Here is a 25,823-nt window from a genome sequence, read left to right on the forward strand (position 1 = left end):
TAAGTTCATTAGAACACATTCATTCTGTGTCAGAAACCTATGCTGTGTCAACTATTTAATCACAATCCAAATTTAGAGCTGAATCCAGCTTGAATGTTGTGTCCATACTTGCCCCAACCGTTCAGGGTTCAACCTCTGCGGTCGTATAAAGCTACGCCCTGCGGAGCATCTGGTTCACACCTGATTTAAGTTGTTTTTGAAGGAGTAAGTTTTTAACTTGGCTAGTATTTGTTATAGATGCCAACAGAATGACTTAATTAAATTGTTTTATCACATCTATACTTGTTGTTTTTAATACTCTGTAACCTTCAAAATAACATTGATAAAAGACAGAAGTGAGCCGTATGCATTCCATTTGCTTGAACCTTAGACAAAAGTGAGCTGTATGCATTCCATTTGATTGAACCTTTGACAGAAGTGAGCTGTATGCATTCCATTTGATAGAACTTTAGACAGAAGTGAGCTGTATGCATTCCATTTGATAGAACTTAAGACAGAAGTGAGCTGTATGCATTCCATTTGATTGAACCTTAGACAGAAGTGAGCTGTATATATTCCATTTGATTGAACTTCAGACTGAAGTGAGCTGTATGCATTCCATTTGATTGAACTTTAGACAGAAGTGAGCTGTATGTATTCCATTTGATTGAACTTTAGACTGAAGTGAGCTGTATGCATTCCATTTGATTGAACCTTAGACTGAAGTGAGCTGTATGCATTCCATTTGCTTGAACCTTAGACAAAAGTGAGCTGTATGCATTCCATTTGATTGAACCTTTGACAGAAGTGAGCTGTATGCATTCCATTTGATTGAACTTTAGACAGAAGTGAGCTGTATGCATTCCATTTGATAGAACTTTAGACAGAAGTGAGCTGTATGTATTCCATTTGATTGAACTTTAGACAGAAGTGAGCTGTATGCATTCCATTTGATTGAACTTTAGACAGAAGTGAGCTGTATGTATTCCATTTGATTGAACTTTAGACAGAAGTGAGCTGTATGCATTCCATTTGATTGAACCTTTGACAGAAGTGAGCTGTATGCATTCCATTTGCTTGAACCTTAGACAGAAGTGAGCTGTATGTATTCCATTTGATTGAACTTTAGACTGAAGTGAGCTGTATGCATTCCATTTGATTGAACCTTAGACTGAAGTGAGCTGTATGCATTCCATTTGATTGAACCTTAGACTGAAGTGAGCTGTATGCATTCCATTTGCTTGAACCTTAGACAAAAGTGAGCTGTATGCATTCCATTTGATTGAACCTTTGACAGAAGTGAGCTGTATGCATTCCATTTGATTGAACTTTAGACAGAAGTGAGCTGTATGCATTCCATTTGATAGAACTTTAGACAGAAGTGAGCTGTATGTATTCCATTTGATTGAACTTTAGACAGAAGTGAGCTGTATGCATTCCATTTGATTGAACTTTAGACAGAAGTGAGCTGTATGTATTCCATTTGATTGAACTTTAGACAGAAGTGAGCTGTATGCATTCCATTTGATTGAACCTTTGACAGAAGTGAGCTGTATGCATTCCATTTGCTTGAACCTTAGACAGAAGTGAGCTGTATGTATTCCATTTGATTGAACCTTAGACAGAAGTGAGCTGTATGCATTCCATTTGCTTGAACTTTAGACAGAAGTGAGCTGTATGCATTCCATTTGCTTGAACCTTAGACAGAAGTGAGCTGTATGCATTCCATTTGATTGAACCTTAGACAGAAGTGAGCTGTATGCATTCCATTTGCTTGAACTTTAGACAGAAGTGAGCTGTATGTATTCCATTTGATTGAACTTTAGACTGAAGTGAGCTGTATGCATTCCATTTGATTGAACCTTAGACTGAAGTGAGCTGTATGCATTCCATTTGCTTGAACCTTAGACAGAAGTGAGCTGTATGCATTCCATTTGATTGAACCTTAGACAGAAGTGAGCTGTATGCATTCCATTTGCTTGAACTTTAGACAGAAGTGAGCTGTATGTATTCCATTTGATTGAACTTTAGACTGAAGTGAGCTGTATGCATTCCATTTGCTTGAACTTTAGACAGAAGTGAGCTGTATGCATTCCATTTGCTTGAACCTTAGACAGAAGTGAGCTGTATGCATTCCATTTGATTGAACCTTAGACAGAAGTGAGCTGTATGCATTCCATTTGCTTGAACTTTAGACAGAAGTGAGCTGTATGTATTCCATTTGATTGAACTTTAGACAGAAGTGAGCTGTATGCATTCCATTTGATTGAACCTTTGACAGAAGTGAGCTGTATGCATTCCATTTGATTGAACCTTAGACAGAAGTGAGCTGTATGCATTCCATTTGCTTGAACTTTAGACAGAAGTGAGCTGTATGTATTCCATTTGATTGAACTTTAGACAGAAGTGAGCTGTATGTATTCCATTTGATTGAACTTTAGACAGAAGTGAGCTGTATGCATTCCATTTGATTGAACTTTAGACAGAAGTGAGCTGTATGCATTCCATTTGATTGAACCTTAGACAGAAGTGAGCTGTATGCATTCCATTTGATTGAACTTTAGACAGAAGTGAGCTGTATGCATTCCAGTTGATTGAACCTTAGACAGAAGTGAGCTGTATGCATTCCATTTGATTGAACTTTAGACAGAAGTGAGCTGTATGTATTCCATTTGATTGAACTTTAGACAGAAGTGAGCTGTAAGCATTCCATTTGCTTGAACTTTAGACAGAAGTGAGCTGTATGTATTCCATTTGATTGAACTTTAGACAGAAGTGAGCTGTATGCATTCCATTTGATTGAACTTTAGACAGAAGTGAGCTGTATGTATTCCATTTGATTGAACCTTAGACAGAAGTGAGCTGTATGTATTCCATTTGATTGAACTTTAGACAGAAGTGAGCTGTAAGCATTCCATTTGCTTGAAACTTAGACAGAAGTGAGCTGTATGCATTCCATATGCTTGAACCTTAGACAGAAGTGAGCTGTATGCATTCCATTTGCTTGAACCTTAGACAGAAGTGAGCTGTATGCATTCCATTTGCTTGAACCTTAGACAGAAGTGAGCTGTATGTATTCCATTTGATTGAACCTTAGACAGAAGTGAGCTGTATGCATTCCATATGCTTGAACCTTAGACAGAAGTGAGCTGTATGCATTCCATTTGCTTGAACTTTAGACAGAAGTGAGCTGTATGCATTCCATTTGCTTGAACCTTAGACAGAAGTGAGCTGTATGCATTCCATATGCTTGAACTTTAGACAGAAGTGAGCTGTATGCATTCCATTTTATTGAACCTTAGACAGAGGTGAGCTGTATGCATTCCATTTGATAGAACTTTAGACAGAAGTGAGCTGTATGCATTCCATTTGATTGAACCTTAGACAGAAGTGAGCTGTATGCATTCCATGTGATTGAACTTTAGACAGAAGTGAGCTGTATGTATTCCATTTGATTGAACTTTAGACAGAAGTGAGCTGTATGCATTCCATTTGATAGAACTTTAAACAGAAGTGAGCTGTATGCATTCCATTTGATTGAACCTTAGACAGAAGTGAGCTGTATGTATTCCATTTGATTGAACCTTAGACAGAAGTGAGCTGTATGCATTCCATTTGATTGAACCTTAGACAGAAGTGAGCTGTATGCATTCCATTTGCTTGAACTTTAGACAGAAGTGAGCTGTATGCATTCCATTTGATTGAACTTAAGACAGAAGTGAGCTGTATGCATTCCATTTGATTGAACCTTTGACAGAAGTGAGCTGTATGCATTCCATTTGATTGAACTTTAGACAGAAGTGAGCTGTATGCATTCCATTTGATAGAACTTAAGACAGAAGTGAGCTGTATGCATTCCATTTGATTGAACTTTAGACAGAAGTGAGCTGTATGCATTCCATTTGATTGAACCTTAGACAGAAGTGAGCTGTATGCATTCCATTTGATTGAACCTTTGACAGAAGTGAGCTGTATGCATTCCATTTGCTTGAACTTTAGACAGAAGTGAGCTGTATGTATTCCATTTGATTGAACCTTTGACAGAAGTGAGCTGTATGCATTCCATTTGATTGAACTTTAGACAGAAGTGAGCTGTATGCATTCCATTTGATAGAACTTAAGACAGAAGTGAGCTGTATGCATTCCATTTGATTGAACCTTAGACAGAAGTGATCTGTATGCATTCCATTTGATAGAACTTTAGACAGAAGTGAGCTGTATGCATTCCATTTGATAGAACTTAAGACAGAAGTGAGCTGTATGCATTCCATTTGATTGAACCTTAGACAGAAGTGAGCTGTATGCATTCCATTTGATAGAACTTTAGACAGAAGTGAGCTGTATGCATTCCATTTGATTGAACCTTAGACAGAAGTGAGCTGTATGCATTCCATTTGATTGAACTTTAGACAGAAGTGAGCTGTATGCATTCCATTTGATTGAACTTTAGACAGAAGTGAGCTGTATGCATTCCATTTGATTGAACCTTAGACAGAAGTGAGCTGTATGTATTCCATTTGATTGAACTTTAGACTGAAGTGAGCTGTATGCATTCCATTTGATTGAACCTTTGACAGAAGTGAGCTGTATGCATTCCATTTGATTGAACTTTAGACAGAAGTGAGCTGTATGCATTCCATTTGATAGAACTTAAGACAGAAGTGAGCTGTATGCATTCCATTTGATTGAACCTTAGACAGAAGTGAGCTGTATGCCTTCCATTTGATTGAACTTTAGACAGAAGTGAGCTGTATGTATTCCATTTGATTGAACTTTAGACAGAAGTGAGCTGTATGCATTCCATTTGATAGAACTTTAGACAGAAGTGAGCTGTATGCATTCCATTTGATTGAACCTTAGACAGAAGTGAGCTGTATGCATTCCATTTGATTGAACCTTTGACAGAAGTGAGCTGTATGCATTCCATTTGCTTGAACTTTAGACAGAAGTGAGCTGTATGTATTCCATTTGATTGAACCTTTGACAGAAGTGAGCTGTATGCATTCCATTTGATTGAACTTTAGACAGAAGTGAGCTGTATGCATTCCATTTGATAGAACTTAAGACAGAAGTGAGCTGTATGCATTCCATTTGATTGAACCTTAGACAGAAGTGATCTGTATGCATTCCATTTGATAGAACTTTAGACAGAAGTGAGCTGTATGCATTCCATTTGATAGAACTTAAGACAGAAGTGAGCTGTATGCATTCCATTTGATTGAACCTTAGACAGAAGTGAGCTGTATGCATTCCATTTGATAGAACTTTAGACAGAAGTGAGCTGTATGCATTCCATTTGATTGAACCTTAGACAGAAGTGAGCTGTATGCATTCCATTTGATTGAACTTTAGACAGAAGTGAGCTGTATGCATTCCATTTGATTGAACTTTAGACAGAAGTGAGCTGTATGCATTCCATTTGATTGAACCTTAGACAGAAGTGAGCTGTATGTATTCCATTTGATTGAACTTTAGACTGAAGTGAGCTGTATGCATTCCATTTGATTGAACCTTTGACAGAAGTGAGCTGTATGCATTCCATTTGATTGAACTTTAGACAGAAGTGAGCTGTATGCATTCCATTTGATAGAACTTAAGACAGAAGTGAGCTGTATGCATTCCATTTGATTGAACCTTAGACAGAAGTGAGCTGTATGCATTCCATTTGATAGAACTTTAGACAGAAGTGAGCTGTATGCATTCCATTTGATTGAACCTTAGACAGAAGTGAGCTGTATGCATTCCATTTGATTGAACTTTAGACAGAAGTGAGCTGTAAGCATTCCATTTGCTTGAACCTTAGACAGAAGTGAGCTGTATGCATTCCATATGCTTGAACCTTAGACAGAAGTGAGCTGTATGCATTCCATTTGATTGAACTTTAGACAGAAGTGAGCTGTATGTATTCCATTTGATTGAACTTTAGACAGAAGTGAGCTGTAAGCATTCCATTTGCTTGAACCTTAGACAGAAGTGAGCTGTATGCATTCCATATGCTTGAACCTTAGACAGAAGTGAGCTGTATGCATTCCATTTGCTTGAACCTTAGACAGAAGTGAGCTGTATGCATTCCATTTGCTTGAACCTTAGACAGAAGTGAGCTGTATGTATTCCATTTGATTGAACCTTAGACAGAAGTGAGCTGTATGCATTCCATATGCTTGAACCTTAGACAGAAGTGAGCTGTATGCATTCCATTTGCTTGAACTTTAGACAGAAGTGAGCTGTATGCATTCCATTTGCTTGAACCTTAGACAGAAGTGAGCTGTATGCATTCCATATGCTTGAACTTTAGACAGAAGTGAGCTGTATGCATTCCATTTGATTGAACCTTAGACAGAGGTGAGCTGTATGCATTCCATTTGATAGAACTTTAGACAGAAGTGAGCTGTATGCATTCCATTTGATTGAACCTTAGACAGAAGTGAGCTGTATGCATTCCATGTGATTGAACTTTAGACAGAAGTGAGCTGTATGTATTCCATTTGATTGAACTTTAGACAGAAGTGAGCTGTATGCATTCCATTTGATTGAACCTTAGACAGAAGTGAGCTGTATGCATTCCATTTGATAGAACTTTAGACAGAAGTGAGCTGTATGCATTCCATTTGATTGAACCTTAGACAGAAGTGAGCTGTATGCATTCCATTTGATAGAACTTTAGACAGAAGTGAGCTGTATGCATTCCATTTGATTGAACCTTAGACAGAAGTGAGCTGTATGCCTTCCATTTGATTGAACTTTAGACAGAAGTGAGCTGTATGTATTCCATTTGATTGAACTTTAGACAGAAGTGAGCTGTATGCATTCCATTTGTTTGAACTTTAGACAGAAGTGAGTTGTATGTATTCCATTTGATTGAACCTTAGACAGAAGTGAGCTGTATGCATTCCATTTGATTGAACCTTAGACAGAAGTGAGCTGTATGTATTCCATTTGATTGAACCTTAGACAGAAGTGAGCTGTATGTATTCCATTTGATTGAACTTTAGACAGAAGTGAGCTGTATGCATTCCATTTGCTTGAACCTTAGACAGAAGTGAGCTGTATGCATTCCATTTGATTGAACTTAAGACAGAAGTGAGCTGTATGTATTCCATTTGATTGAACTTTAGACAGAAGTGAGCTGTATGCATTCCATTTGATTGAACTTTAGACAGAAGTGAGCTGTATGCATTCCATTTGATTGAACTTTAGACAGAAGTGAGCTGTATGCATTCCATTTGATTGAACTTTAGACAGAAGTGAGCTGTATGCATTCCATTTGATTGAACTTTAGACAGAAGTGAGCTGTATACATTCCATTTGATTGAACCTTAGACAGAAGTGAGCTGTATGCATTCCATTTGATAGAACTTTAGACTGAAGTGAGCTGTATGCATTCCATTTGATTGAACCTTAGACAGAAGTGAGCTGTATGCATTCCATTTGCTAGAACCTTAGACTGAAGTGAGCTGTATGCATTCCATTTGCTTGAACTTTAGACAGAAGTGAGCTGTATGCATTCCATTTGATTGAACCTTAGACAGAAGTGAGCTGTATGCATTCCATGTGATTGAACTTTAGACAGAAGTGAGCTGTATGCATTCCATATGCTTGAACTTTAGACAGAAGTGAGCTGTATGCATTCCATTTGATTGAACCTTAGACAGAAGTGAGCTGTATGTATTCCATTTGCTTGAACTTTAGACAGAAGTGAGCTGTATGTATTCCATTTGATTGAACCTTAGACAGAAGTGAGCTGTATGCATTCCATTTGATTGAACCTTAGACAGAAGTGAGCTGTATGCATTCCATTTGATTGAACTTTAGACAGAAGTGAGCTGTATGTATTCCATTTGCTTGAACTTTAGACAGAAGTGAGCTGTATACATTCCATTTGATTGAACTTTAGACAGAAGTGAGCTGTATACATTCCATTTGATTGAACCTTAGACAGAAGTGAGCTGTATGCATTCCATTTGATTGAACTTTAGACAGAAGTGAGCTGTATGTATTCCATTTGATTGAACTTTAGACAGAAGTGAGCTGTATGCATTCCATTTGTTTGAACCTTAGACAGAAGTGAGCTGTATGCATTCCATTTGATTGAACCTTAGACAGAAGTGAGCTGTATGCATTCCATTTGATTGAACTTTAGACAGAAGTGAGCTGTATGCATTCCATTTGATAGAACTTTAGACAGAAGTGAGCTGTATGTATTCCATTTGATTGAACTTTAGACAGAAGTGAGCTGTATGCATTCCATTTGATTGAACTTTAGACAGAAGTGAGCTGTATGCATTCCATTTGATTGAACTTTAGACAGAAGTGAGCTGTATGCCTTCCATTTGATTGAACTTTAGACAGAAGTGAGCTGTATGTATTCCATTTGATTGAACTTTAGACAGAAGTGAGCTGTATGCCTTCCATTTGATTGAACTTTAGACAGAAGTGAGCTGTATGCATTCCATTTGATTGAACCTTAGACAGAAGTGAGCTGTATGCATTCCATTTGATTGAACTTTAGACAGAAGTGAGCTGTATGCATTCCATTTGATTGAACCTTAGACAGAAGTGAGCTGTATGCATTCCATTTGATTGAACTTTAGACAGAAGTGAGCTGTATGTATTCCATTTGATTGAACCTTTGACAGAAGTGAGCTGTATGCATTCCATTTGATAGAACTTTAGACAGAAGTGAGCTGTATGCATTCCATTTGATTGAACTTTAGACAAAAGTGAGCTGTATGCATTCCATTTGATTGAACTTTAGACAGAAGTGAGCTGTATGCATTCCATTTGATTGAACCTTAGACAGAAGTGAGCTGTATGCATTCCATTTGATTGAACTTTAGACAGAAGTGAGCTGTATGCATTCCATTTGATTGAACCTTAGACAGAAGTGAGCTGTATGCATTCCATTTGATTGAACCTTAGACAGAAGTGAGCTGTATGCATTCCGTTTGATTGAACTTTAGACAGAAGTGAGCTTTTCTTGTGTATAATTCGGAGTTTAGTATGACGTCCATTATCACTGTACTATTATGCATATTTTAGGGGCCAGCTGAAGGACACCTACGGGTGCGGGAATTCTCGCTACATTGAAGACCCATTGGTTGCCTTCGGCTGTTGTTTGCTCTATGGTCGGGTGGTTGTCGCTTTGACATATTCACCATTTCCTTTCTCAATTTATTCCATTTGATAGAACTTAAGACAGAAGTGAGCTGTATGCATTCCATTTGATTGACTGCCAGATCCAATACAAATAGGAGTTGCATAATGTGTTTTAGGTACTGAAAAGTAAAACATTTGTTGGCTGTGTTTAGAATATTGATACATTGAGAGTAAAAATAAAAAGGCTGGCCAAAGTAAACTAACACACCATAGCTTCAGTAAGCAGATGACTTAGATATGAAATATATAAAGCTATGATTCTATCCTTTATCCTATGTGGAATTATTGACATATATGCTATAAACATTAGTTTTCTTATCTCAAGGTTATCATATTTGATAAACTTTGCCAATAAAGTGACCTTAACCTTGTCGACAGTCCACTGTATTTTGGATAACACAAATAAATGTTGGTTTTTTTTCTTGGTCTGTTTTCCTAATACTATAGGCAATAGGTCAACTATATTTGGTGTATAGAAAGATTGTAAGGTGTATATGTCGGTCTGGCAATTATAATCTGAACATGACCTCATTTTCATTGTTCATAGGTCTGCTCAAGTTTTCCTGGTTAAGTTTGTTTCTTAGATACTGTAAATAAAAAGGCTGGCCAAAGTAAACTAACACACCATAGCTTCAGTAAGCAGATGACTTAGATATGAAATATATAAAGCTATGATTCTATCCTTTATCCTATGTGGAATTATTGACATATATGCTATAAACATTAGTTTTCTTATCTCAAGGTTATCATATTTGATAAACTTTGCCAATAAAGTGACCTTAACCTTGTCGACAGTCCACTGTATTTTGGATAACACAAATAAATGTTGGTTTTTTTTCTTGGTCTGTTTTCCTAATACTATAGGCAATAGGTCAACTATATTTGGTGTATAGAAAGATTGTAAGGTGTATATGTCGGTCTGGCAATTATAATCTGAACATGACCTCATTTTCATTGTTCATAGGTCTGCTCAAGTTTTCCTGGTTAAGTTTGTTTCTTAGATACTGTATGCAAAAGGTCAACTATTTCTAAAGCATATAAAGATTGTAAGGTGTACATGTCCGTCTGGCAGGGTTCATCTTTCCTTGGCCTCATTTTCATGGTTTATTGATCAATGTTAAATTTTCCTGGTCAAGTTTGTTTCTTAGGTGTTAATAAGGTCTACTATATTTTAAGCATAATTGGTGTATAGAATGATTGTTAGGTGTATCATGTATTTTAAGTTTGGTTTATCTGACCATGACCTCATTTTATTCGATCTTGTTACGATTTTGGGATACTTGTAGTAAGCTTTATATTTCGGACTATCTATGGTTTGTAAAGAAGGCTAGACATTTCAGTGTGTGCACTTTTGTTTGAAATATAAGCCAAAAACTGCATGTTTAATTTTTGGCCATGACAGACTGGAATAAAAAACACAATCTTTATACTAGATACCATAGGGATCAATAACTCCCAAGCTAAGTTGAAATTGTTCAGGTAGTTTCAGAGGAGAAAATCTTTGAAAAATGATTATAACAACAGAGGAGGAGGACAGTCACCAAGTAATGGCATTAGCTCATTTGGCCCTTTAAGCCAGGTGAGCTAAAAATGATAAAACAAAGATGGCATTTTTGTAACATTTATTAATCAATAGGTCAATAGCTTGAGTTAAGCATTACAGGAATATGAGATTTTGTAAACAATTATAAATTTTGCCTTCTGTTGTCGAAATTGTTATAAAAATTATATCCTCATTTAACACTGTTGAAGGTCAGAAAAAAAGTTTTTGGTAGATTATAGCTGACTACTCGATCCATCCAGATATCTTTGTGTAATGAGTGTAGATTGTATTTGTCAATGGAATGTAAATCAAACCCTAATTCTCATCTAAAGTTCCTCCCTATACGCATCCTTACAATAAGAAATGTAATTGTACCTCATTTGCATATAAAACAACTGGATTTAATACACTTTGTTACTGCAGTAAAGGCCCTGTATGTTAATAAGAACTTGTTAATTTACAATTTAAAAGGCAAATGAACTATACAATCAAGGTCTTATTACAAAATAATACAGGTGTATGTGTCAGTCCAGAAAGGAGCTTGATGTAGACAAGCATATATATAGATTTGAACACAGATCCCTCTGAAAGAAACTGGGTCAGTTAAATCCAAATGTCCAAATACAAGTTTCACGTCAATTTATATTAGGATGTGGCTTAACAATTTTATTTAAAATTGGTTTTAAATTAGACAGATTTTTTTTTTACATCAACCAAAACGAATACAAGATATTTTATTAGCACTTACACATCATTGGAGTACAATATAAAACCCAAATTAACACATTTCACTTGACATGTGCAGAAAACAACATGTAGTTTGCATAAAAATACATATACTATATTCAAACAAAACATTTAATAGTGTTTTCAAAACTATGCACACATTTTACATACCTGAATAGAAAATAAGAATGTTTAAAGTGAAGAATACTTATTTGTATGTATTGTGCACAAGAAGACCAATCACGTGTATCACAAATCATTGACTGATCTGAATAGTCATTATTTATATTCAATCATTGACTGATCTGAATAGTCATTATTTATATTCAATCAAAATACAATGGTTTAATAATATATTAAACAGTAAATACATACATATATATAAATATAAATAAACTTTTTTGCAAAAATATAACAAAGTAAAAAACACACAACAACTGAGACTTAAGAAATCTCATAACAGATTCTGAGGTCAGTAACCAAGAGATTGCAGAGGTGGATTTGTAGGGGGACCCCTTCTCTGAGAAAAAATTTGGTTGATTATATAGGGAATTGCTAAAGCATGACCAGCGCAGCCCCCCTCTTGGGCAGTTATTAGATCCACCACTGGTTTGATGACAGTACTAATCTTTGTAAGAACACAACAATTGCTATGAACACTGTACTAGCAGGGAAAAAGCCATGGTGACCTTTAAAACCTCTTGACCTGAGTTTTTATCCCTGGACCTTTTTTATATCTTGGTTTATGGTATAGTTTTGCTGGAGGCTTTATGGTAACCTCTTTGTCAAGTGGTTATTGGTGGATAGTTTCATCATCAGAAATCACCACATCTCATAATGATTACCCGGTATACCAATTACACCTTCAGCAAAGTTAAAATTGGTAAAATGTTTTACAAATTTCTATTTGAATTTTTGAAATATCATGTACAGTTGTACAAATTTAAAAAAAAAATTATTTTCTCATTTTAAAATCTTACTATGGTTGTTTGTATAAGAAAAAGAAATATAGACTCCTACACTGCAACAAGTGTATTATGACATTTCTCAACTCGAGACAGTTAAATTTTATTATTTAAAGCGCGAGGCTTGCCGAGCATTTTAAATAATTAAATTTAACTGTTGAGAGTGGAGAAATATCGTAATACACAAGCTATAGTGTCGGAATCTGTTTCTCTGATGACTTTAATCATTCTTTATCAAAGATTGTCAAAAACTTGTGTTCTTGATATGCGACGTCATCAGGCAAGGTCGCCTTTTTTCATGACATCACAATAGGAGAATTGAGAAGAAAACAAAACATTTTGACGTCATAATCAAATTTCGACTAAGCATTTGCCGAGAACAGATTTTTCACTAGTGAGGAGAAATATTTTTCTCACACCAGTCAGGAAATGTGAAAATAGCACAAAAATTAGAGAAAAAAGATCCTTCATAAGAGAAATTATGATGGAAGTGAAAGCAATCAAAATCTTTTACTCAGTTATAAAAAATAGTACAACATTTAAACGTAGACAAACGGTCTTCATTGCTGGAAATAACATTTATTTTTAACATCTATAAATTTCTACATGAGCAAACAAATTTCCTAGCACTTTTGATTTTTTATATTATGCATTTTAAATTCCAACCAATTTTGTTCTTAAAGTAAACGAAGGTTACTAGTACAATGTACAAATTCAAATAAGGGAATTAATTTACAGTAAAAAAGTCTGGTTGTAAGAGGTCAATCCAGAACCAATTGAAAAGACTTTTTCCCTTTAACTGAATAAAATTATAGTTTTGAAAATTAGAATGATTTCTTTGCTAAAATCTTATTGAAGGGTGATAGTCGTAAGATGAGATGTAGCTGAGACCATTCCTCAAGTTGAACGACCAAAGATAATTTCTTTATCACTATTTTCCTAGGCAACATCAATGACATTGGCTAGCAACATCATCATGTTCTCAACTCTACCTGATAGAAAAAAACATCTCTAAGTAGAGTCGCTTGAGATTGGAAATTATCACATAAAAAGATCAACACAAAATTAAGAAATAAGGAGCATACACTTATCTAAGTTTTTTCATCAACGTCTTCTTTTTGAGAAACCTTGATAAGACCATGTGATCATTTGAAACAAGTTACAATATCTGACAATACCACATGTTTAACTGAAGAATTAAGTAGGTTTAACCTGTATCACAACACTCAAGCTTACAAAGCAGTTCAGGTAATGCCCAACACACTGACTATTATTCACAAGTTTTTTTAAGGCAAAACTTCAAACATTTTTTTTTACTCTTTACAAAACCATCAAAGCAATACTTGTCATTCAGAAATCTGACTTTTTTTGTCAAAGTCTAAAGGTATCAAAATGAAATATGGTAAAGTTGACAGGCACAAGACCTATGTATCAAATACTATAAACCAACTTATTTTCACAATTTTTTTTTTTTATCTTAACTCACTCTTTCTAGACATTTGTGATACAGATAAGAAAAGATTAAATTCACTACAAAATACATTTTAAACATAATACAATCCAATCAACTTCTCCATAAACGGTTACAGTCCTCATCTTTCGGTCATAAAACTATATTAATTATTTGCTGTACAAAAATTGTGTTAGAAATGCCAAATACATTTTTTTGATTGGTTAATTTCTGAGTTTGAGTAGGATAAACATACTGAAAAAGTTTTATGACTGTAAGCTTTGTATATACAAATGTCTTCTCTCTTGTGGAGAGGGCTTACATAGGCTATGCCTGTTGCCCAATCCAATTCAATTTATTTGAATAAAATATTGTTTAAACTAAACTGTCTTCTCTCTTTTGAACAAAAAGTTGAGTCTAATACACTAATGTTTACATTGATGTTATGACACTGTTGTTTAAAAGATAGCCATGTTTTATTCAATTTAAAATTAGATTTACATAAAAGGTTGAAGGATCTGGTAAACCTAACCTTATACAATTATTAATACTATTTAATATGATTAAATATTTTTTAATATCTACATGTGACTTAAATAACTTAACTATGTAAAGTATTGTTCTTAAATATATTGCACACTTTCAATATGTATGTATAATGCTAAACTACCAACCAAAATTGCCTAAAACAATTTAACAATTCACAAAAGAACATTTTTTAAATTGTTTTCAAATGATACCAATAAAAAGACAGGAATTTGCTGAATGAAAAAATACTGTTAATGTAAATCAATTTATTGATCAACAATTTTGAATAATTGCAGCTTAATTTGAATAATAATACTATAAATACTGTATTACAAATGTCTGTATCAACAAATCTTCTTCAACTCGTTGGAAATAGACATATATTTGTTAATTAGGTTGTTTTACAATTGATATCCCATTAATAATTTTTCAGATTTGAATGCAATAACTGAAAAGGCTTTACATCACACAATATTTGATAATAAAACACTTATATCACTTGGCTTAATTCAATAGGCTTTGTAAAAATCCTAAGAAAACACAGATACAGATCTACATATAACATCAACATAACTGATGAGGAAACTCTTAAGCAAAATCTTAATATGACAAAACATAATAAAGTTCTGGAAAAAATAATGAGTTTTTTAAACATTGAAAGATTTATACACATTGAATTTTCAATCTGAAATATATGTAATACATTTGCATGACATTTATATACTTCCATTGGGAGCAAAGATATCAATACATAATCTCATTTCCAATGGTCAATGTTAGAAGAATTATGATTGGTTCAAACATTCTCTCCTAGAGGTCCAGGCACATTTATCTGTAATCTCATTGGCTGTCCCTGTCCTAAATCTCCAAGAATGTTATCATCTATGAGAGAATCCTATAAAATACACAAGATCTGAAGGTCATATGGTTTGAAATAATCAGATTAAAATATTACTATAATAAATGAATTTCACAGGAGACTATGCAAAAAAGTTTAACAGTAATATAAATGTCAACTGGATAACAACTTAAAATATTGAAAACCTTCTTCATTTCTATTTTGATAAAGACTATATAACTGTTACTGGGTAACATAAACTGAACATATAATCAAATTAGTTAAGCTTGTGATATAATTTGTAAGATGATGGTTATCATATTAACAGGTGTAGAAGTGTAGAAAGTCAGATTATCCTGTTGTTAAAGTTATATGGTTTCAGCTTGGTAGAAAAGGCAGTACTCTGGACTAACTACTCTAAATATTTAATAGGTGCTCCTGTAATCAGTGTCAATCCACGTTTAAAAACTTTAAGATATAATTTTTCAGGTATTACAGGTCTACTGTGGATTCATTAATTTCCGTGGATTGAGGAAAACTGACATATTGGTGGATATCTAATTTTGTGGTTTTGGCAAAGTATGCATACATTCATGTAGAAAACTTGTCTTTTGTTGAACATTTAAATTCATGGTTCCCCTGTACAACCAAATCCACGAAAATTGGTATCCAACGAATATTCATGAATCCACAGTAATTCAGGGTAAAATTCTTAAATTTAATTCATGATCAACTATGTAGTGCATAAATTTTATGAAAATTTCTCAGTTACAATTAACAATTATTCTGTTGGCCATGTTTTTCCCTTGGCAGATGATATGTATTTATAAAATAAACCTTCCTCCAATAAATTGTTTCTAACAAGTTTTGTGTAGATCACATGTGTAGAAAAAGACGAAGTGATGTTTAAACATGAAGATTTTTTATGAATGAGAACAAGATATGGAACCTTTATATAGGATTTTATATACATTGCCACGTTTGGTTCACTGGCCTGTATGGCCAAGTGAGCTACTATCATCATATCAAAATAGAGTGAATCAGAACTATCAGGAATTTTTCTTTGAATCCATTCAAAAGAATTTCCACAAGAAAGTAAAAACCTTCATTATACAATTAGAATAAATGTTATTTTTAGACTATCTGTGCAAAACCTGTGCAATTTATAAAAAAATATCAAGATGTTCCTACTGGTCATAAAATCTAATTCTCAAGCAAATTCCATAAATAGCTGTTAATAAGATAAACCCTGCAAGTATATTTGTTTTTAATACCCATTGTATGCAATGACCTCTATGAAACAAGACTTTGAAGGTGTACTGAGATTTTGTTATACTGTCCTGTATACAATATTACTTTTTATGTCATAGAAGACAACATGTTGAAGAGAATTAGAAGACAGTATTTAAATAAGTGAAAATATTACACCACAACGTCAAATTTCACAGATATCATGGTCTACATATGGTTAACAAACCAAAACAAAAATAAATAAAAACCTTTACCTAGAATTACTGGTTTCTAATTCAACCTTGGTGAAAAAATAAATAATTTCTTGTCAAATATCATTACAAAACCTCTAACCATTAGTTTATCATAGACATGTTAGACAAATGGCGAACAGGGCAGCAAGTAAGTAAGTACAGCAGGCAAAGTTCAAAGTTTTTCACTTAACATGCTGGTTAGCTGGAGTTTCTATTTGTTTATTGGACATTTTTTTTTAATTAAATGTGTGAACAGGAAAAACATCATACAAATTTTAGTGAATATATGATCCAGAACATATACTGGTATTGATTGTAAAAAAAAGATAACTTTGGAATACATTTTTGTGTACTTACTCTTAATAAATTATTTTCCATTCTGCAAAATTTAAGCTACAATCAGTATCATAGAGTTTTTCAGCGCTTAGCAAAATTATATAATCAATTTTTAAGTTATTGGTTGACTAGACAGGAGAGCAAAGGGAAGATCTCGAGGTACTACCACTAAACCATTGAGGTGGTCACAAAGTTTGGAATAAAATGTCTAGCAGCTATTCTAGCATATTGTATTATTCTGGTCAATTTGCACACACCAGTTATATTTATTATAACGCATCATGTTTTTTTAATGTTCAAACCTAACCTCTGATAACAGGTTATAAATGTTTCACATTACGATATACCTTTCCCAAGCTACACCTGTGTGATTATATCACAGATACAGGTAAGTATGATCAGAAATATATTCATATGATGACAGATACTACACAATTATACTCCCAGCATGCATTTCAGTACAACATGATTGAGAAAAAGACAAGAAGAAAGAGAGTTATATCAAGCAGTACAGTAAACACACACTACATTGTCACTTCTACATCATAACATTTTGTTAAAATATTACATTATCATCAGAATGAGAATAGATTTGATTTAAAAATACTGATCAAAGTTGATAAAAGTTTTAATACTTTCAATATCATTGTTTTGGCCAAACTATACAAGATAATGCCACATCATTTGTTCTTTTGTATCCTTTTTGGACAATATTAAATTATTTGATAAGTTGGTAAACTTTATCTTTTCTATTGAATAAAAGTCAGTTATAAATGGCAGACTGAATTTTTCCTGCTCATGTGAAAAGAATTTAATAATGATATTGATCATATTGAGGCGTTATGGAAGAAGTGACAGATAAAAATGGCCAATCAAAAGTTGCCTTACTTGACAGATCTGGAGGTCAAAGGTCAGGGTGTCAAAGGTACATCATCACTTGACATAGAATTATGGGAAGGAAATGCACCCTGGGATAGACCATTCAAGTCTGCCTTGACCTCAATAAAAAGAAGAAAAAAATACAGAAAAAAAACAAAAAAAAAACACAAATAAACATATGGCGAAAGAACATGAAGCAAAGCTATATAAATCAGATATAGTGACTATAAATACAGCCATAATGCACACAAACTATTGTAATTCAAATCATAAAACAAGGTCCAAACCAAACCAAACATATACACTCTCTAACAACAAAACAAGTATTTATGGCTTTTTGTTTCATCTTGTGCTACATAACCAAATAATGACCTAAGTTTTTAACTAAATTTCAAAGGTGAAAAAATAATTTTGCAATGAGAAAAAAATTCTAACTATTTTTGTACCAGGAAGTTTAATTTGCTGATCAGGTAGCTGCAAGTCAAACATTAATGGAAGATAAATCATCGAAGATACAGACCATCTTTGACAACAATCTACACATGAAACTTTCTAGTTATATTGGATACAAGATCCTAATTATACAATGATCTTCAATGTAAAAACCTGAACAAACTACAAACAATAGGCTGTCAAAATGAGACCAAACAAGATTTTAATGTAAAAGTTCTGAATAATAACTGTTACCAGCAAATGTGAAAATCATCAATTTAAAACTTGACTTCAATTTTGTTGTTAGGAACAACATATTAATATTTGAAGAGATTTGATTGTTTATAAGGTATTGCAGGAAAATGACATAAAGTGCCAATTTCAAATGAATCAAGTACCATAATTCCTGAATAGCAAAAGTTAAAATTGGCTCCTTTGGTAACAGCCTTTTTAAATAGAAAAGTTAAATTGAACGGCTGATAATTTGTTGCATGGAAACATCTGGAGCCTTCCTCCATACCACTGTACAACCTTAATCAAAACTGTATCACCATCAGAAAACCATGATAAAGACTAAAATGCTCATATCTATATCAGTACCATTCTTTAACCTTTTTCTGTCAAAAAGTTTTGATTTGATTTCAGAACATTTGCATACAGGCAGAAACTTAAAAATAAAAGCAAAATGCACAAAAATCATATAATACTGTTTTAAAAATAAGAAAGGAGAAGAATAAAACGATAATTAGGATCTACCTCTGTAATATCATGTTTGTCTGTATCTTGTGTGGCACCATGTGACACAGTACTAATACTTTCTCCAATAGAAAGCTCTCTGTGGTCTATAATCATGTCTGTATCAGAATCGGCTTCTATGTGTACACATGGCTGTTAAATATAAACAAAGTCATATACATGATCTCTATCATAGTACAACTATGACAAAATAAAAACCTTTTAACTTTCATGTTGGGTTTGCAGTTAAACTGATTCAAAAAATTTGCTAACATTTTTATCCTTATTATAAATCAGTCTGTTTGTTTTCTCATTTAAATTAGTATACCTTTGTCATTTTTGAGCTTACTATAGATTACTATGAGGGTTGAGTTTTGCTCATTGTTGAAGGCCTCATGGTTACCTATATTTGCTTACTTTAACATCTTTTGTTCTTCAGTGGTGAGTTGTCTCATTGGCAATCATACTTCATCTTAGGGTTGTATATAACCTTCCATATTTCTTTTTCCGAACATCGCACAGCAATTGCACAGGTGACAATAATTAGTTATAACTTACATTTGACATTTGTTCTTCTGTAGTAAGAAGTCTTGACAATGGCATACAGCATGGATGTAATGTCTCCATCAAATTAGGAGTACTATTTGTTAACAGTGGCTTCATAAATCTGTAAAATAATAAGCATACAATATATACAAAATGTATGGCCATTGTTCATGGTAAAATATCCTCATTAGTTGGAAGTTTCACCAAAACCCAAATACAAAAGGAAATAAATCAATCAAACATTATTACTTTTTCTAATTGACAATTTGTCAGGACTTTCAATCCTCTGTAAATCTACATCTCATGAGTTAAATCAGTCAATTAAGGAATAACCTATTTGTAGTTAAAGAGTTGGTGATTTTAATTGTTGAGTGGTGACTTCTTTGATGAATCGTATAAAGGGATATTCCTATTCTAATGCATGACAAAAAGAAATATTGCATTAGAACTTAAGATCAAAGTGTGATAGTCTTAGAAAAGGCATTTCCGGTATACTGAGATAACTTTTGACTGTCAAGAGGGGATAAATAATGTATTTCACAAGATTTGGTGATGGAATCTGTTTCTCTAATGATTTTTAAATGGTATGCAAAAACATGTGTTCTTTCAATCTGATGTTATCAGGCATGGTCACATTTTTTGATGACATCACAATGAGAATTTTAGAGGAAATCAAGAAAATTAGATGTCATCATTGAATTTTGACCAATGGCAAACTGAATTCAAAGAACCACACATTAATCAAATGAAAACTGGACTGTATTGATTAACCAAGTCCTTACAACCATGTTAATGAAAATTTGAATAGCTGTCTACATTGTATGTAAAAAAAATCTATTTGGAAATAGACAGACCACATTTTCCAGTCAAATCAAATGAATATTACAGTACTAACTTTATAGCAAAGTTATGCCACAATGACACAAGCCATATTCTACTTACTTTATAGCAAAGTTATGCCTCAATGACACAAGCCATATTCTACTTACTTTATATCAAAGTTATGCCACAATAACACAAGCCATGCTTTACTTACTTTCTATCAAAATTATGCCACAATGACACAAGCCATACTTTACCTACTTTCTATCAAAGTTATACCGCAATGACAAAAACCATACTTTATTAAATTTATATCAAAGTTATGCTACAATGACACAGGCCATGCTTTACTTACTTTCTATCAAAGTTATGCCACAATGACACAAGCTTTGCTTTACTCATTTTCTATCAAAGTTATGCCACAATGACACAAGCTTTGCTTTACTTACTTTCTATCAAAGTTATGCCACAATGACACAAGCTTTGCTTTACTTACTTTCTATCAAAGTTATGCCACAATGACACAAGCCATGCTTTACTTACTTTCTATCAAAGTTATGCCACAATGACACAAGCTTTGCTTTACTTACTTTCTATCAAAGTTATGCCACAATGACACAAGCTTTGCTTTACTCACTTTCTATCAAAGTTATGCCACAAGGATACAAGTTATGCTTTACTTACTTTATATCAAAGTTATGCCACAATGACACAAGCCATGCTTTATCATATTTTTTCTTTGGTGGAGTTTGCTCTATTTGTTCTGTATCTCTCTGTACAAAGTAAAAAAATCTAATTAAAAAGTACACACAATTCTATATGGGAAATTAAAAGGTTTTTCAATATATTTATTGATATTCAGAGCAGCTATGTCGATCATCTTTGGAAATCTATGTTTATGATACAGAAATTAGACAACAATCTGAATTAATTAAGGGTCAAGGTCAGATATATCATACTAGGACAAGGCTATTTGACTATAGACTATATTTATATAGTTGAATCATTACTTGAAGTATTATAGTAGATGAGAAATTCATCCACCTAACAAAAACAGTTTTGTGATTATCAATGAGGTCAAAGGTCATTTCTATAAAAGCTTAAGATTTTTTAAGAAAAGAATATTCATCTATCTGTATTCTAGAAAAAAATTGCAGAAACATTAAATTGACCAAAGCCATGAAACTAAGGTCAAATTCAGGTTTTTCCTGTCACACCACTGTTCCAGGTTAGGAGAAGTTGAGTGCATCCAAACATGTTCAACCCAGCCATATTCTTTATGTGCCTTGTTCCAACTCAGAGACTTGTAGTTAAGTGGTTGTCTTTGGATCATATCTGTCATTTTTTTCGTAAAGGAAAATGTTTTGTTCTTAAACTAAATTAATCACATGAGAAATGAGAAAATGTTTACACACAACAATTAGAAAATCTGTGACAAGTATGATACCCCTTTACAATGAAAAATATTAACTGAAATATACAATTGTAATAATGTTATTTTCATAATTATAAAATCATACAATTAAAACATTAATTAAAACCAAATATAGTATTTTCTATAAATATAATTTCTACATCCACCACCTTTAGAAGAAGAGCTAATGCAGTATATATATTTCAATATAAATCATTCTTGTATTCTACTAAAAATGACTAACATCTTCATAAAATTAAATTATTACTTTTAAATAACATAATATCAAGAATCTCATTATTAAAAAATATTGCAAATTTCTGAGAGGGAAAAAGAAATATAAAAGTACTTTACTATACTATACATAGAGAAGAACATATACATTATCCATGCAAACATTCTGATAGTTGTTATATCTTGCAAACTCAGCCAATTTTAACTGGTCAGTTAAGGCTCAAATCTGAAGGTCAGTGTTAGTAGAATATTTCAAACTTCATCTCACAAGTAGATTTAAGATGATGTGAATGATACCAGTGAATGTTTATAGAATCATTTATTTTTTTTAAAAAGGCTGGAGTTTTCTATACCTTTCCAGTTCCTTGTACAGACATCTAGTAATAGAATGGACTGGGTATATCATCCTTAAAGTTCAGACATAGATATGATTGATCATGCAACTGGCAAATCTATGTAATCTTTTTGATGAGAACTCTTTACTGTAGAATTGATCACACATAACTCAGATAATGTTTCCTTATACTAGTTCATCTGCATCCAAATTTAAACTAGATCCACTTTTCATAATAACAGATTCTAACCACATTTAAACCAGATCCACTTTTCATAATAACAGATTCTAACCACATTTAAACCAGATCCACTTTTTATAATAACAGATTCTAACCACATTTAAACTAGATCCACTTTTCATAATAACAGATTCTAACCACATTTAAACTAGATCCACTTTTCATAATAACAGATTCTAACCACATTTAAACTAGATCCACTTTTCATAATAACAGATTCTAACCACATTTAAACTAGATCCAATTTTTGAAAATAACAGATTTTGACCTTTTCAAGAATAAGTATATACACCAGACTACATACACGATTTTCATGATAAGATAAATATAAATTTAAGACAGCCAAAAAATGAAAATATGAGCAAATACAAATTCTTTTCCTTTAAGATAGCATAATGATGATTAACTGAACATTTAATGAATAAAGTTTCCTAACCTGAAAAGGAAATGCCAGAACTAACTGAGGCATCACAATAATATGAAACTATTCAAAAGGCTACAGAAATCTTAGTATTTGTAATAGGTATAGAACTGCAAGTGGGTCAAGATGCGTATTAGTTTCTCCATAGGCGGTAATGGTAACGTTTTCTTCTGTTGCTCAGTCCATATCGTTAACTTGGATATGTGTGATGGCTCGTTTTGAAGCTGAGACATTTTGACACATGTGGTTAAATTTTCGGGGTACGAAGTGAGATTACTTTTTCCATAAATTAGCAAACCCGGAGTATCCTTTTGTGATGCAGCTCCTCATGGTAAAAAATCCCATTTTTAACACAATAAGTTCTTTGAAAATTTAATACTTTCAACACATTAAATAGCTCCATAGGTTTTACACATTTATTCTGTGTTTCCCTACTTTCTAAATTAACACAAATGGTTAAGCTCAGTCACTTGTTTATCATAAAAAAGTGTCATATATCACTACACAGAGATTTTTTGTTTACACGTGACTTTTGAGTTCCTCATTTCAAGGCGCATCAGGGATATTGTCCCAAGTAGAGTGTGACAAAATTGGAAGAAGAAGTGTGACAAAAATGAAATTAGAAGTGTGATGAAAATGAAAGTAGGAGTGTAATGAAAATGAAAGTAGAAGTGTAATGAAAATGAAAGTAGAAGTGTGATGAAAATGAAGGCTGTGTTAATGAAATGAAATTATTGGATGCTTTAAATGATTGGAATATTGCTCTAATGTCTGCTAGTTGGGGACTTTTCAAAAAGCAGGCTGTATGCAGCAAAAGTTTAAAAAAGGCAAACAATTTGTTCATTGATTTCAAAATTTCAAAACATTGATTATTGCTTTCTTACTTATCAAAAGTTATATTAAATATTTTAAACATAAAATGAAAGATATAAATAGAAAAACAGTATTTTGTTATGCAGGCCCAGTGAACCATTATAATGAATATTTAACTAAACTTAGCAAATAAGCAAAAAAAACCAATGTAATTAGAAATAACAAAAATTAAATAACTCAAAAACAAAAAAAATACCATTCCAAAAAATTCTAACTAACTATCAAAACAGATCAATGTCTCACCTGCTTTTATCAAACCCAAAAGAAAGAGTAAACCAATACCCTGATCTGCACTAAAAGTTACTGTCCAGAGGTAACTTTTGCATAAAACGCATTATATTATCAAGCTAATAGTAAAGATGGTTCTGAGGCGGTTATTAAGGTCACAATGGAGAGGGATAAGGATGAACCCCCTGATTACTGTTGTAGTGGATACATTTTACGTGCTACTGTTAGCACACATTGTATATGTTGCTTGGGGTGGGAGTAGGGCTACTGACTACTGGTGTAAAATTGAAGTGGTTTTAGTGGGTACCTTTTACAGACTACTGTTAGGACCAGGAAATGTAACAACAATGCACATGTTGTTGGGTAAGGGGGCAAGCACAACTCCTTCTTCACTGACCTCTGGTGTTATTGAAGTGGGTTCAGTGGTAAACTTTAACAGATTACTGTTAGGACCAGGAGGAATAACAATAATGTACATTTTGTTAGAGGGGACAGGGGCAAGCAACTCCCCCTCCATTGGTTACTGATGATGTTGTTATGCTAAGCGTACACCCACTAAATTATCCTAAATTATGATGGGTTGAAAATCAAGTAGGCCAATCTAGGGGGGGGGGGGGGTTTAGTTGGAAAAATTAGGTTGATTATATAGTGAATCACTGAAACATGACTGAAGCCGGTCCTCTCTTAGGTCAGTCAGTGAGCTCCCAACTTATGAAAATTTCTGGATAGGCCACTAATCTCATGATACACACTGTATTGGGAAAATTTAATATTTGAAGTTTCTCTGCATCTGTAATAATTTTCAATATTATAAGAATTAACCAAAACTGAAAAAAAATAAGATTTTACTTTTTGAGATATAAGCAAAAAACTACAGTTTACCCATCTGATTTACTAGCAACAAAGGCCATGTTTGTTGATAAATCACATGCCCTGAAATATCTTTTAAACTATGTCCCATAGGAACATTCAGTCAAAATTTAGTAATATTTGGTTCATTAGTTTCAGAGGAGAAGATATGTGATTGTTGATGGATAATGCCAGGTGTTGAGCCTATCTTTGCCTTAAAAGTAATACCTATGTCTGGCAGCAAAAGATAATTATACATATAAATTAATCATAAGCTAGCACAGAAGCGTAATGATGATGAATACCTCTAATAATGGAGAGCCAGCACTAGAACTCCTATCTTCAAAAACATGCAACTGAAAATGGAAAAATGGCCAAATACTGTCAAAACATGAACAATGGCGATTTAGTAAATATATCAGTAATTTATAATCTCTAGAATCCTGCAACACTCAACTCACTAATAACCACTTATATGTGCTACAATCAAATAGCCTACTTCAATTTATTTCATTTTTAATAAAGCCAAACTGAATTATAGATCATCATAAAATGATTTTTTTTAAGATAAAACAAAATCTGATTATCTCTATCAACAGAATCAGTCTTTGATTGTAAATGTCTATATTGATTGTTTCACCATGGTAAAGTTGACATTCTATTTTCAAATGTACTTACTCACCTTATGATATGATATGACTGTTAGTCAACAAGTGTGAATTATTGATGTAAGAAGTCAGTGAAGCATGAAATGTAGGTTAGTAGGACTTTTATAATAAAAGCCACAAGACTCATTTTAGGCAATTTTTT

General features: G+C 33.1%; 1 protein-coding gene across 23 annotated transcripts in view; it reads right to left on the bottom strand.

Annotated features, from left to right (window-relative positions):
- Positions 1-10,742: 10,742 nt before the first annotated feature.
- Positions 10,743-25,823, bottom strand: part of LOC139514718 (sodium/hydrogen exchanger 6-like) — a 39,830-nt gene continuing 24,749 nt past the window's right edge. For 4 of the 23 annotated variants that reach the window (XM_071304299.1, XM_071304310.1, XM_071304309.1 and 1 more), the window contains 5 exons: positions 25,319-25,369; positions 21,104-21,192; positions 19,610-19,718; positions 19,073-19,204; positions 10,743-15,242 (listed from right to left, as the gene is read on the bottom strand). In XM_071304299.1, the coding sequence (XP_071160400.1) occupies positions 15,144-15,242; positions 19,073-19,204; positions 19,610-19,718; positions 21,104-21,192; positions 25,319-25,369 (480 nt within the window). In that variant the 3' untranslated portion in view covers positions 10,743-15,143. Of the gene's footprint in view, positions 15,243-16,690; positions 16,717-17,026; positions 17,063-17,893; positions 18,004-19,072; positions 19,205-19,609; positions 19,719-21,103; positions 21,193-25,318; positions 25,370-25,823 lie in introns of all 23 variants that reach the window. The other 19 variants (XM_071304297.1, XM_071304304.1, XM_071304296.1 and 16 more) reach the window with 12 other exon arrangements.

Source organism: Mytilus edulis, chromosome 3 (assembly GCF_963676685.1).
Source record: "Mytilus edulis chromosome 3, xbMytEdul2.2, whole genome shotgun sequence".
In the NCBI taxonomy this organism is placed as follows: Eukaryota; Metazoa; Mollusca; class Bivalvia; order Mytilida; family Mytilidae; genus Mytilus; species Mytilus edulis.